This window comes from Lagopus muta, chromosome 3, assembly GCF_023343835.1.
Source record: "Lagopus muta isolate bLagMut1 chromosome 3, bLagMut1 primary, whole genome shotgun sequence".
In the NCBI taxonomy this organism is placed as follows: domain Eukaryota; kingdom Metazoa; phylum Chordata; class Aves; order Galliformes; family Phasianidae; genus Lagopus; species Lagopus muta.
In genome coordinates this window covers 70,075,627-70,090,665 of record NC_064435.1, presented here as the reverse complement: position 1 = coordinate 70,090,665, position 15,039 = coordinate 70,075,627, and the positions used below count along the sequence as shown (strand labels likewise).

Sequence of the window (15,039 nt, the reverse complement as noted above, 5' to 3'; positions counted from 1 at the left end):
TCACCCTGTTAGTCTATGATTTTGTCACTTATTCTTAATCCACCTCTCTTTCCATTATATTTTACTTTGTGAGGCATTGGCAGTCAGAATTAAATACAGTTCCAGTTATATTTACTGGTAAATGTGAAGAATATCTCAATATCTCAGATGCCCACTTACTGAGTATAAATAGAAAAGAAAGGGTGTTTTGATTTCTGCCACTGCAGTATTTTTAGACAGTGTTGGAATGCTTTCTTATCTAACAGTTTTTCTGCTAAACTGGTTAAAATCTGAAGCATTTTTTTCTTTTCTTTTTTTTTTTTTACTGTTGACAAGAATAGAATAATTTTTATTTGAGCATTCATTGGAGTTCAAAACAATAGTAATACTGAAAACACCTACCTCCTATTTGCTTTGTCTTTGCTTCTGCTGTTGCAGTGCCATAATCAACAGCCAGATTCAAGGACTGGTGTTCTGATGCCTTGATATGAGGAAAGGTGACTCACCTGTAAAAGCACGTATCCTGCTCAAGCTGACAGTCTTGGTTATCTTCACTTTTAGGGCAGACCTTCCCTTTCCCCAGGGAAGCAAGCCGTAGAGCTTTCACATTCAATTGTTAGACTTCAAATAGTGAGCCTGGAGGAATAGCGTGGATTCTGTGCTGAATCGGTGGCAGGTAGCATGTTTTGTCAATTAAGGTCACGGGCTGTTATGCCATTACTTCTTACACCTGACAATAATTCATTTTCAAGTTGTGATATCATTTGTACAAGATTTGGCGTATATTTATCACGAAAAATAACTAGGAAATTAAGAAGGCTGCAAATATCCTACAGTACTTTTTCTGTTTTTTTCTTTTCCCTTAGGCGTTCATAAATTGTCCTTCTGTCAGTTATAGTCATTCAGAAAATATTCTTTGACCCAGAGTAGACTTGAAAAGAATAAAGGCAGTGTTTAACCAGTGTTAAGAAGAGTTACAGTGTTACAGTGTTAAGTGTAAAGAAGAGCAGGAAGATGACGCTGTAAGCTATAGATACAGTCATCTGTCCCAAAGGGAGCTAACATATGTAGGGGGGCATCTCTGGATATTTTTTGAATGTAGCTCTTTGTTTGATCCACTGACTCTAGTATATCTTTATAAGAGGACTACTTGAATGCCACATGAGCTACCTCCTGATGGAGGAATTGGTATTAATGATGTTTGGAGTTATCAGGACTGAACTCAGTCTGCTGATTGTAAATGGAGCAGGACAAGTTATGGCATTGCATAAGATGGACACTTCTCCTTTAGATTAGGTTAAGGAGCCAACTGAAGATTTTTCTTGTTTATGTCCATCAGTGAATGTGGTACAAGGCTGAAAATATAATCTTATGTATCAAATTAGGAAAGCAAGCTGTCAAGTAATTCATATGCTAAAATCATGCAGTCATCAAGGGAGTCTGTATTGATTCAGACATATTATCAATGTATCATTGACTTGTTTTTCCTAGTGCATATGCTTCAGGCTGGTCACATGTGTCTCCTGGCAGATTAAATATCTAACAGTCCACGGTCATGGAAAATTTGTTGTGATAAACAACACTGAACTATTCGTGGCTTCTTGAGCTCTGAAACAATATTCACTGATTAATTGTCAGGCTTGAAACTTATAAACTACATTTCTCAAAAGCTCTTTGCATGAGACATCCATATTTTCCTACTTAGGAACATAGATAACTTCACTACCTCCAACAAATGTCTGAACACATACAATCATAGAATCATAGAACCCTTAGAGTTGGAAGGAACCTCTGAAGGCCCTCTGGTCCAATCGCCCTGCAATGAATAGGGACACCACAGCTAGATCAGGTTGCCCAGGGCCTGATCCGGCCTCACCTTGAAAGCCTCCAGGGATGGGGCATCAACCACACCTCAAGTCCAAATTCACCTTATGTCTGCATAGTGTGGATACAGGTATGTTCTCAGATGTGCTGGAAAAACAAACTCTGTATGAGGCCAGAGAAGAAGACTCTGATATATCACACTGACATTAGTTAGATAGATCTGCCTGTGAATCAGAAAGTCTGGCATCTTTTGTTCTTCTGCGTCTCTGAGTACTGGCACAGTGCGACCTGACCTGAGCCGATCAAGTGCTTCTCGTCAGCAAACATTAACATTAATGGAGGCTCAGCTTTAAAAGCAAAGTTTAAAATCTTCCTGGAAGAGAGAAAATAAAAAAATTTAAAAAATAGGATTCATTAGAGGAAAACTGCTTTGTACCTTATTACGTGGAAAAAATTTCTTGAAAAAAATTCATGGCATCTCCATGCTATCCAGTTTTGTTTTGATCAGTGTGGATTTACACTGAGTGGTTATTAGGAAAACAGAATCAATTCAGACTTGTGGATGATGACATTTCTGGTCTCTGCTAGGAACTGTCATACACTGTCATGCGATGGGCAAAGAGTGCAACCCCTTGTATTTATTAACAACTACCTACCATCATCTGAAGAAATACAGAAAATATTTGTAAGGAGAAAAATGGGGAACTGTGTTCAGAAATGAGGTATACTTGGATTAGAAGAGGCATTTGAGAAACACTGTAACAGAGATTCACCCAACATTTTTATTACTTCCTGGATGATCACCTTGACAGAGAGAGAAAAGGGAACAGTTTATTCAAGGAAGAATGAACTTTTTGATTTGAATGGCTGAACTCAGTTGTGCTGCAGAACATGAGAGTAATTCTTTTGACTTCACTACTGACTACTCTGGAATTGAGCTGAGTGAGGACAGTTATTTCTCCTGTATTCTCTGATAACTTGGTAGTATGCTGATTGTTTGGTCACAGTAGGCAAGCGGGCGTCGCTGCATTCTGTTTTATTTTTCTCCTAGATGCAGCACAGCAGTAGTTACTAATGTGTCAATAGGTACTACATTAAGAATGATTCCACAGAAATACAGGAGAGAGACAGAACAATCTATCAAAAGTCCTTTAGGCGGGTGGGATTTGATGCCTCACTGATGTAATTGCTGTTTATCCGCCTATCTGAGTATTCTTGGCAAAGACATTTGGCAGTAGCTCTGTTGAGCTCATTTGAGTCCTGGCAACTTCTCTCCACTCGGAATCTGCCCCAAGAAACTCAATAGGTCAGAATTCTTCTCCAGGCTGCTGTAACTCCATAAAGAACTTGAAATAATTTCATTTTCTTTGCCTAAGTTTCTGCAAATGTGAATAGGTTCTGTTAACAGTCATCACCGTCTATGTGAGGCATAGTTCAACCTGCTGAAGAACGCAGCAATAATTAGCTATGTAATAAGTGATGGAAATACAAAGACATGGTGAGACTTCTAGGGAAGTGCTACTGAAAAAGCAAAAACAAAGCAACACAATAGCCCAGGTAGAGAAAAGCACTGATAACTAAGGTCCTAGTTCTAAAGAATCAGCTGCGTTGCTGTACCTGCAATAGTAGCTACTTTACCAAGTGTATGGGAACTGTTGAGTCACAGTCTGAACCACTGACTGATCACCTGAGGCAAGCACTGAGTCAGCCCTGGGAGCACAGGTGAAGGCAATTCAGCTGTTTGACCGGGAGGGGTGGAGTCCAGCTGCATCTCTCCTAGACCCATGTAAGGGCTGACTGCCCCTGGGGAAGGATCTCTTTCTGAAGGTCTCTTCTCTGTGGAGTCTTTTCTGCAAACTAGATCTTTGGATGCAGGTGACCATTCCTTCCCTGTTTATTTCTTTTCCTGTTTTCATCACAGTAGTCTTTTCAGCTGTAACACCAAGGATGTGGGTTTGGAAATTCAAAGGAAGTTGGCAAAATAATGTTTATTTTTCCAATGTGCTAATAGGATCTTTCTTCAGTAGAATTTAAGAGAATTTGTCAGGTTAGGTGTAGTGTTACATAATATCAGTTTCATTTTTGTTGTATTGCCCTTATTTTTTCTTGATGGAAATATATTTGAGATAAATACTTAATGTCCTTGCTTTTAAGAAAGTATCCTTGAATGACTTCAGTCTACTGACAACTTCATATTCCTGGGAGCTAATACTGCTCAGCTGTGAGTTACCACAACTGAGAAGAGACGGTGTAGCTCAAAATACCTTTTAACTGTGACAGAAGCAGACATTTTCACCTAGAAAGATAGCAGAGGGTAGGGAAACATGTCAACTGAGAGCACCCACAGCAGTAACTCTGAAGGAGCCTGAGATGTCATTTGACTGGTCACCAGGAAATGACAAATGGGGAGCTTGTACAGATGTTATCTGGAGAGTGTGTGAAACAAGGTATGCACCTTGGAAGCAGGGCAAGGCCAGGCTCTGGTGTGTGGGGAAAACTGCACAGGCACAGCTTGCCTCAGAGCACTGGCAGAGCCTTTTTCTGCTTTGGGTGCTTTGCAGCACACAAAAGGATTTTTTCCGCGTAGTTTGTATTTTTTCTCATTCCTCTCATAATTCATATTTTTTTATTTTTGCTGTTGAAGCAATTAAAATATTCAGTCAGCGTATTGTGTTTTAAAAATCTAAAACACGGAGATAGGTGGGCATGTTTATATTTCGTCATTCCTGATATTACTCATTGTTCCAGATCAAATTGTATATTTTTTAACTGCATTCTGTTTTCCATCAGATCTTGTCTTGTTTCTCTGGTAGAAGTGTGAAGCTCTGTGATTGGTTCACCTTTTGCAGAACCGAAGCTTAAATTTTTGTTTCTAGTCTCTTTCAGTAAATGTCATCTATTTTGTCATGTAGGTGGCTTTTCATGTGGTATGCTTGATTTTTGAAAATCTGGTAGGGATGGGAATTAAACGTATTTCAGACCAAGGATTAAATGGTGGTAGATTGGAGAGGAAGAGGAAAAAAAAAAATCAAGCAAATAGCACTCCACTGCTCCCATCATTACCACCTCCTAACTTTCCCCAGATAAATCTGATTAATTATTCCTGGCTTGGAATACAACTTGGTAGTTGCAAAATCATCCTGTTCACATTGGTAAAGTTTTGATCCGCAGCACATTTTCTCTTTGTAATCTTTTTCTGGTTACTGAACTGAAGGATATCAGTGTTTCTCTGAGCAATAGAAGCACAGGCTCTTCTTGACTGTACCAGTGTCTGCTCACAGCTCTGCACTTCCACTGGCTGCTATAGCCTTCCAAGCGACCAGCACACTACTCAGAAGGTTGGACTTGATGAGTAGAACTCTGATTTTAAAAATCTCCCCTTTCCCTGCAGTTTTGAAAGTACCCTGTAGCTGCCTCCTTTCTAATGTCCCAGTCAAAATATTACTTGAGGTGGTAAAATGGCCAGGTAAGTTCCTGGATTGCTTTGAGTCTTCACCAGCAACACACTTAGTGAGAAAATTTTTGACAGAGATATGTATATAGCCTAGTTGAAATTAAAGTATTGTACTCCTTGCATGTTAGTTGTGCATCAGTCTTCTGTCTCATAATTAGACACAAGTATATTTACTATTTTTAAAGAAGTAATGCCAGAGTACCCTCAAGCTGGATTTGATGCAGAATATTTTGAAATAAGCTGTTCTTGATATTCTTGACATCCTTGATCATTTAACTTTTTTCTCTTAATGACAGAATGATAGTCTATATAAGATGGTACGTTCAAAACTTTCTATCTAGGCCACCTTAGGAATGAATAAGACTACTTGTCTTAAATCGCTTCAGGGTCCACCTCTAAATTAATAGAACGAATTCCCCTTGATTTGTCCATTGTACCTTTCTTTATGTTTCTGCAGACTTCCTTCTCTTGGCCTTTAAATTTCACTTGCAAGACTTTTTTTCCAGTTTTAATGTTAAAACATCGTCTCAGGTGTTGTAGTAGCTGCTCACAAATTTGAGTTAACTGCAGAAGGAAGGGCTCCTGGTGACTTTATTGAGTAAAGTTTTTGGTGTATTTTTTTCATGTGCAGTAATCTCATGCTCTTTTCTTACAGTGCTTATGCTCTCTAACTTATGATCTATTACAGTCTGAAACAGGTTTCTCCAGTGTAGAAGCCCATGACAAGCCAAACTTGCTGAACCTTGAGAAATCTTGCAGAGGCAACAGTTTTGGCTAACTTCTGACTGCTTTTACGGAGGTTGAAGTTTGTCCCTGTATGGTTATGTTGCCACAAAAAAAGTAATACTAGAATTCAAATGGATGTAATGTAGCAGCTTTGTGAGACTGCCAGCATACCTTTACTGGAGTGTACTCTCCATAAGCCAGAGCTTAATTAAACTAGGTAACATATATACCACTGGTTTTTATTTCCTAATGTTATGGTTATCGTTTTGGCCTGTTTCAGATAAGAAGACAAGGCGGAATACAATTACTGGTGGACCTATTGGACCATCGGATGACTGAAGTCCACCGTAGTGCCTGTGGAGCTTTGAGAAATTTGGTATATGGGAAGGCAAATGATGACAACAAAATAGCTCTGAAAAACTGTGGTGGTATTCCAGCTTTAGTACGGTTACTCCGCAAGACTACAGATTTGGAAATCAGAGAACTGGTCACAGGTTTGAACCTTTCCCTATCTTTTGTTCAAGTTCTATGTAGACCCTACAAGCACAGTTCTGTGATGCGTGTCAATAGCTCCCTCAATAACTTGTTTTTAACTATTGTCTTCCTCACAGTAGCAAAACACTTCCAAGCCTTCTGAATGTGTGTAATATAGAAATAGCTTTATTTGATATTATGCTGTCTATGTACTAGAGTGGGCATGGTTTCCAGATGGAGTTCCTGCTTATTTTGTTCTTGCTTAGCCATGAATGCCTGTGCAGGAGATGTACTCCATGCACGGCTGTGACTTTTTTGGGGTGCAGAATTCTACCATCAGCTGTACTCTGCTCCTCATCGTGTCTCATGTAGGGCTGTGGATGTAGAAGTCAGCATTCATTGAATGCTCTTAGAAACTGTTACGCAATTCCTGTGTATCTTATACAGGAAAAATGGTGGTGGTGGTGGTGTTTAATTTTCTTACAGTTTTGATAGGAAAGTGAACAACGTGCTGGAGAGATGACCTGTATACTCTTCTGAAGCTTTTTACTCTAAAATGTGATAACAATGTATGTGATGTATTTTAGATAAAAGGGAAGCAGGTAGTGGTAAAGTCTATTTCTTTTCTTGATAGTATAAAAACCATCCTTTCTGAGATTGTCCAGGGTGTTTTTCCCTAATGAAATTTAAGTTTATTTTTTCAAAAATGCTCCCAAACAGTACCAGTCGGAAACATTTGGAGATTCCTTTCTCCTAAACCACCCTAATTAAAATGCAAAACAAAAGATAGATGGCTTTCTTTTGATATTTTTTTTTTTCATGTAGTGATTTCATTATATTTGATTGCAAACATCAATGCGGTAATTAATTTAATGCTACAAGTTTTAAAAAAAAAAAAATCTTAATATCTTTTAATTATCCTATTTTACAGTGCCCGTATCTTCATTATTATTTTTCCTCTATAGTATGTGAGAAAAGTTCTTATCTTTGTCATAGCATTGCCAGAGTACACACCATCATCCAGTTTCTGCAGAAATTACTTAACCTGGTGGGTCAGGCCCAGGTTGATAAGATTGCCATCCACTGGTTGATTCCAGATTCTGAACAAACTTCACTGTGTTTATTAAATGAGAAGTAATGTATTTGATTTTGTTTCTTAGTTACATTACCTATCAGCTCACACTTGTTAGGCAGGATTAATAGCATTGAGATGTCGGGCTACACATGCTCTGATGGAATCTCCTGCAGAGTGACAGAATTACTGGCAGATGTAATGAAATGTAACCACTATTTCAGATACAGCATACTTACTAGAGTCTTGTTATGTTGTCTCTGCCCTAGCTCTAGGGAACATCATGCTTTCTTTTGTTCTGAGTAATAAGTGGCAAACACTTAATGAACATCAGCAGTACACTTCAGTGGCTTGTTTCGGTGGCAGCTTCCTTGCTGTCTGTACACTATACATTATGCCACAGGTCATTTAAAAAGGGATAATAGGCTACAGTTTACATTCCTTCCATTACACAGTATCTTGTTAATTTTTCCAACAGAAAGAATGAATGTGCTGAATGCCCTCAAATTGCTACTGCCAAGCAGTTTAGGTACTATCAGTGGTAGGTACCAGGCTGAATACAGCTAGATGCAGCTAAGGGAGATGTCCAGCTCTCCTGATACTAAACATCTGTGAAAGGAGTGCATGGTGAGATGACTTTGAGGAATAGAATCAAACCTGGTAGCTCAGGAGGGCCCACCTGTGTGTTTTGTGGGGTTTTTCTTGTTTGTGTTGTTTTACTTTTAAGCCCAGCAGGCTGTTGCTTGCACTGGCTGTGTTTGTGCATTTTGGAATGCAGATTGCTAGCACTGGCTTTGAAAATGAAATTCTGATGGTGATACTCTGGAAAGCTCCTTTCAAAAGCAGTGCTCGTAGCTGCACCTCTCATCTTGTGCCTCTTTAAAAACATGCTGGAATTTGTGCATCGACACCAGTTATCCTTTTTTGACAAGATGGTAGTATGACTGCTACCCCAGTTAAATTCCTTACCTCTGTTTTTTCTGGGGAAGGAAGGGTGTCTGCAGCAGCTGCCTCAGGAATAAGAAATATTTAACTTGGTGGTGGGCAGAAGGGAAAATAAAAACTTCTCCCACTTCCTGTCAGCTTTCTTGAGTTGAGGTGGCAGGAGGATAATTATTTCAATAGTGCCACTGTAGCCTGAAGGAAATACAGAGAAAATAATAGCAAATGTGTGTTTTAATAGTAAGCATGCTGCCTTGAGCCTTTCAAGCCCATGTTCATTCTGCATCCTGTCTACACAAAAAAAGCTGTTTTTGTTTGTTAGTTCCAGAGAGAGCACAAAGTTCCTGCCTTAAGAATTCATGTGGGCTGTGTCACCACAGCCTCTAAATATTCCTCATGCATTTGTCCTCAGTGTGCTCCTCTTGGGTGGAGAAGTATCATTATCTCAGTTTTACAGATGGGGAACTGAGCCTATCAAGTCTAAATGACCTGTCCAGAAATCCAGCAAGACGAAGGTGTGAATCATTTTGAGTAGGCACTTAGCTGTGAGGAAAAAAATATGGGCAGAAAATGTTTTTAGCAGCTCAATTTATCTGAATAGTAGTGAAGCATTCACTGCCTGCTTCAAGTACCGTGAAGCACATGCCCGCCAAGGTGAAAGTTATGATATTTTTTCTTCCCTCCAACATGCACATATTCTTCCTTTTTGTTCCTTCTCTCTGAGGAGCTTAGAGTTTCAATTTCCAGCTATCTCAAGACTGGTTTTGGAAGGGTACTTAAACCTGCAAAGCAGCTTTCTATTCTAGTAGCTTCTTGCTTTTCCACATTGCCTTTAACACCATGAATGTTTTCTTCCTTTTTCTTCAGCTCCTAGGCTGAAGCTGTGAGAGAAGTGTGGTGCCTAGCTGCTATGAAATGAAGTGACATTAATACCCATTAAATACATCTGGAAATACTGAAAGGTTTCTCTTCCAGAAACACTTCTATAGTCACTGTGGGGTTTTTTGCTTGAAGAACCTGAATAAAGTAACTGAGGTAGACCAATGGGTATTGGTTTTCTCAGCAGACCTGAGGAGAAGGATTTGGGGATGTTGGTTGATAAAAGACACAACTTGAGCTGGCAGTATGCACTTGCAGCCCAGAAAGCCAACCATGTACTCGGTTGCATCAAGAGAAAGTGTGACCAGCAGGTCAAGGGAGGTGATTCTGCCCCTTTACTCTGCTCTTGTGAGACCCCACCTAGAATACTGTGTCCATTTCTGGAGCCCCAAACACAAGAAGAACATGGAATCCTGGAGCAGGTCCAGAGGATCACTGGACTAGAGCGCCTCCCCTATCAGTATGGGCTCTGAGAGCTGGGGTTCTTCAGCCTGGAGAAGAGAAGGCTCTGGGGGACCTTATAGTGGCATTCCAGTACCTGAAGGGAGGCTACATGAAAGCTAGGGGGAGGACTTTTTGTAAGGGCAGGCAGCAACAGGACATGGGGAAATGGCTTTAAACTGGAAGAGGGTAGATTTGGACTAGATATTTGGAAGAAATTCTTTACTGTGAGGGTGGTGAGACACTGGAACAGGTTGTCCAGTGAGGATGTGGATGTCCATTCCCTCGACATGCTCGAGGCTGGGCTAGATGGGGCTTTGAGCAACCCGATGCAGTGGGAGGTGTCCCTGCCTATAGCGGGGGGGCTGGAACTAGATGATCTTAAAGGTCCCTTCTAACTGAAACCATTCTATGATTCTATATAAATGCTATATAGAAGTGAATGTTCTGATAGAAATAAGAGTTTTCATCAGGGCCTACAGTGAGGAATCTGCAACCTCTGACCATTTCCAGAGACTTGAGGAGTCTTGTTTCATGTAAATATGTAAATGAAAAGAATTCCATGTAATCTGAATGCACCACAACTAATTTAGATGTTTTTTTCAGCCCTGCCCTGTGTTACTATTTTCTAGAATAGCTCCTGTTAATGGGAGCCTTTTATTTTAGAATAATTAAATGCTAACACTTTTCTAACAAATGTAAATAAAAGAGAACACAGTGCAAAATTAGAACAGATTCTGCAGATGGTAGAAAAATGTTTTCACTCTTTATTAATGAAAATGTTTAGCTGATTGTGACTCAGCTTTCCTTCCCTGAGTTACAGTTAATTATGAGCTCTTCCACAAATTTCTATTTTAGCATTCTTATATCTGGTTTATTATCAGGGGAAAAATAAAAACCAACGTGTAAAAATAAGATGTGCTAGCAAGATTAATCCAGTTGATTCCTTTTGAGAAGGTGAGGTAAAGCAGCCTTTGGTAGATTCATTCTGAGAGCTGGGGTTCCTTGCTCCTCGGCTACAACAGCTACACCTGATGACTGGTTGCCTGTTTCAGAGCAATTTGAACCCTTTTCATTTTGGCAAACAAAATCTGTAACAAATGGGAGCACAGATTATACTACTTGAGGAATAAGCTCACTAAATTAGAAACGCCTCAATTTAAACAGGTCCATTCTGTGACTGTACCTCAATTTTTCAGACTGTATATATTGTATTTAACTGAAAGTAAAAATGATACGCTTTTAGAAAGCGCATGATAAAAAACAAAGCTTTAAGTAATTACAGGGAAGATTTTTTTTTTTATGCTGACAATCATCTTGATGCTTATTTTGATTGACATTAAGATGTCGAAGATCTAATTATTGTGTGTGGAAAGCATATAAATTGTGAAGATCAGAGTTTTACCCTCAACATCTAAAAATCATGAACTGTTTAATACTACACATATATACTATATAGAAAGGTGTGTGTAGTCTCAGTATATTTCGTTCACATTTATGTTGAATCTAAAAAACACATTACATTGTTGCAATAAGTAGGAAAAAAAAAAAGAACTCGTGTACCTATATTTCTTCCAAATAATCACTCATCTCCAAATGTGATTAAACCATAGTATGGTTGAACATGAAATTTTTTTCATTTACTTAATGGATCTTGGTCGTATCTGTGTTGACTGTTTCAACTGTGGCTTAGTTAGATTTTTTTTTTTTTTTGCTTGATTTGTCTACAGTCATACCTCATCTCATGCAATATTATGTTGTGGTTTTGTGCTTTCTGTTGCCTTTTTACAACTTACATGATATTTATAACAAGATATTTTGTAAACTTACTGGTAGTCTGGTAGTGTTGCTGAAAGCGCCTATATGTTGTCTTACTTATATATATGTGAGTTCATATCACTTATAAGTGGATATATAAATCTCTGGCATGTTGGTCAGGAAGTTCCAAAAGGTCCCTTTGAGTCTCTCATGTATCTTTACTAATCAGTTTAATAGCGAGTTAATGAGCCTGCAGTGATGTGTAAAGCAAGTTTAAGGGAGTAGTCTATTTAAATTAATCCTTTGGGTGATCTCGGTGAAAGATATATTGTGATTATTTTTTTTTAGCTAATTCTGGACAGTTCTTTAGAATTTTTAACTTCCTAGTACAATGACAATTCATCTATCGGGGGTTCCCATAGTCAATAACATTTAAAAAAATTTAAACAAACATTTAAAAAAATTTAAATAAAATTTAAATAAAAGTTAAAAAAATTTAAACAAACATTTAAAAAAAAAAAAGTATTTAATATTTAGGATCTTAAAGCAATTTATCAATTCAGTAGTTCTCTGAAAACGTACCTTTGATATTAGCTCAGTTATTGGAACATATAAACACAGATGTGACTTTTTATTGTGATGAAAACGTAACTTTTAGAGGTACCAACTATTTGTAGCCCTATTGCTATTCATCTGGATCTGAAGATGATTAAAGGGTGTTTCATCTCACTCTCAGGAGGTATTCCCACAGACATAAGTAAAGAAGAGTTAGTAACATTATTATTTTTCATTTATATAGTTCTAAATATCCCAATTATATCCTTTTCTTCAGATTTTATATTAAATATTCTGGTTCAGTGTTGTGTATTAAATGACCTAGTTACTGATTATATTCAAAAGCTGTTAAGAAAAAAACAAAGATAAGGAAGCTTGGCCAGTGAAAGATCAAAATTTTCACTTTTTGATGTTTAATGTAAAAGGATAGGTGGGAAGAGATATATGAAGCAGTGTGCTCTTGGAACCAAAGAGAAGACTTCAGCATTACTGTATACTAAAAATTAGATCATAAAGATATGGCTTAGGTTCAAATACATATGGTATTATAAAAAAAAAAAAAAAAAAATTTCAAACTGAAAATCTGAAAAGCTGTGGACGTGCTTACATTATTATGATTGTGTTACCATGGTAATAGCATTGCTACAAGGTCAGCGTAAATTTGTTTCACACTAGGCTTTAGCTAAGTAAGACTGCCAACTATCATTTGGGGCTCATAATTATAGTTAAAGAAAGTGGAAGAAAGGAATCAATGAAGAAAGTACACAAATACCTTTTAAGATGCAACTTGGTGAATTAGCTTCTTCTCCACCACCACAAACCAATCTCTTTCTCCTGTCAATCAAGGAAATTAGAATGTTCACATGTAGAAGTAGATAACTACTAGATTAAAGCACAGCTTTCAGAAGTGCCTGTTTTGATTTGGGCAATAAAAGGCATTAATTCATTTTTTGTTTAGTTTTTCCTCTGCAGATATGTAAATTCCTGTAGTAATTTGAAACAAGTGCTTAGAGGAACTCTAGCTCAGTAACAAGTGACTTACAAACTTTGTTCACCTTTACACCTGGAAAGATTGAGGAGAAAAACAAAACATGAATAAGACTTTTAAAATTTTCTTAGGAATACTTTTTAACTTTTTTCCATATTAATCTTATAATAATATTAACACATCTCAACTCTATCTGCTTAGTCACTTAAATTTGCTTGTATGTTTAAGTTCTAAATACATTTTCTTCAGAAGAGCTACTTGAACAATACTGTTTCTTATCTTTCCTACTGTTTTATTAAATTGATTAAATGTAGGTACAATTTCTAGTAAAATCGATTTTGAAAGTGGATTAAGTCTTTTGTGCTAATACACTCTTGGTGTTTTAAATGAGGGTTGTTTTCAACATTAATAAAATTATGTATTCACTCACATTGGATGAAAGCCACTGGTTGAGTAAAGAATTACACACTTTAGTTTTACCAGTATTTCTTCTGTAAAAGCACAAAGAACTTTCTATTCCACAATGTTACCAAACTATTTACTCTGCCTCATTTGTTGTAGTCAAGGTATTCTTCAGCTTCTTTGTGTTTTGGGTTTCATATAAAATGCCAAATCCTGCCAGTCTTGGATTACTGTAAAAACATGTTTCACCCCATAGCTGAAACTTTGCATATCGTAGTTCCTGGTTCTTATTGTTATGCTTAAAATCATATTAAGGGGAGAAAGGAAAACCAAAGGTTTCTTGTGTGGAGGAGAAGTTATTGCTACAACTATCTTGTTACGTATGCACCAAACAATTATGCTAAGTTAAGCAAAAATAAAACAAATAAAGGATTAGGTGCACTGTTTTCAGGAGTGGTTGTTAGTTAACTGAGTTAAGATTCCAGCTTTGGACAACCCTGGCAAGGTTAGTAGAAGCCCTCTAGACTATTGCTAGCGGTGACAACAGGATGGATAGTAGGCTACAGGGCTACTCTGTTTTGCCAGCCTAGTAGGAAATTCCTTTCAGCTTTTACAGTGTCTTCAAAGACAGCTATTGCATCAGCAAAGGAAAATACCTGGACTATCTTCTTGTATTTTTACAAACTCCTGAACTTTTATTTCACAGTCAGTAGATGTGCTTTACCAACACACAGCTAGCTGTACAGTCTGGTAATATTTAAATTTTACTTGTCATCTACAAAAAAACACTGTGAACATTTCTAGAAACATAGGAGTGAATTACGAACAAATTCAAGGGAGGAATTCCTTGGATATTCCTATGAACCTGTCATGCCACCACTTACTGTGCCATGAATCCTCTTGGTCTTGACAAGCCATTGTTCTCACTAATGGGGGGAGGAGAGTGCAGTGCTGCTCGTGCTTTAAGTTGTTGTGATGGCCATTTCCATCCTGTAGGCTACAGCGCTGCCAATCAATCAATTGCAATGCCATTCAAAACACATTCTGTTTGTAGCTCATCTGAAATGGCAAAGCTAAAAGTAATTTAATAAATCGTGTAATTTTGCTTCAGAAATGATGCTGTCTGATCAAATAACACTTGTGCAAACAGTATTGACGGTTTCAGTGGAATCATTTTCTACAAAATCTACTACAATTTACTGTCTAATTACAAACAATCTTTGCCCCTTTCTCAGTATGCTGTTGTTATTTTGGCTCTGAAAATGGGAAAACCCACTGATAGGACTTGTCTTCACAAAGAGTTGTTCTCAACTCTTTCTAAATGATCTGCTGAACTTGTTCACCCATATTGCTACCAAGAAAATAAGGATAGAGTTTAAAACAGATGCTAAAATCTTCTGCTCTGCTTTCTTAGCAACAGGTTGAAGCATTGATGTGGTGCATCAGTTACGCTCAGCATGTTCTTTTGGGCAGGAGCCACTCACGAATGGTGCTGTGGCTCAAAGCCTCCATCAGGTTGACAGTGTGAGTTCCTCAAAATGAATA

At 37.8% G+C, this 15,039-nt stretch overlaps 1 protein-coding gene across 10 annotated transcripts in view; it reads left to right on the top strand.

Annotated features, from left to right (window-relative positions):
* CTNND2 (catenin delta 2) overlaps positions 1 to 15,039 on the top strand; it is a 613,278-nt gene that overhangs the window by 471,990 nt on the left and 126,249 nt on the right. For all 10 annotated transcript variants that reach the window (XM_048938460.1, XM_048938457.1, XM_048938459.1 and 7 more), the window contains one exon: positions 6,264 to 6,477. In XM_048938460.1, coding sequence (XP_048794417.1) covers positions 6,264 to 6,477 — 214 coding nt within the window. The remainder of the gene's footprint in view (positions 1 to 6,263; positions 6,478 to 15,039) is intronic.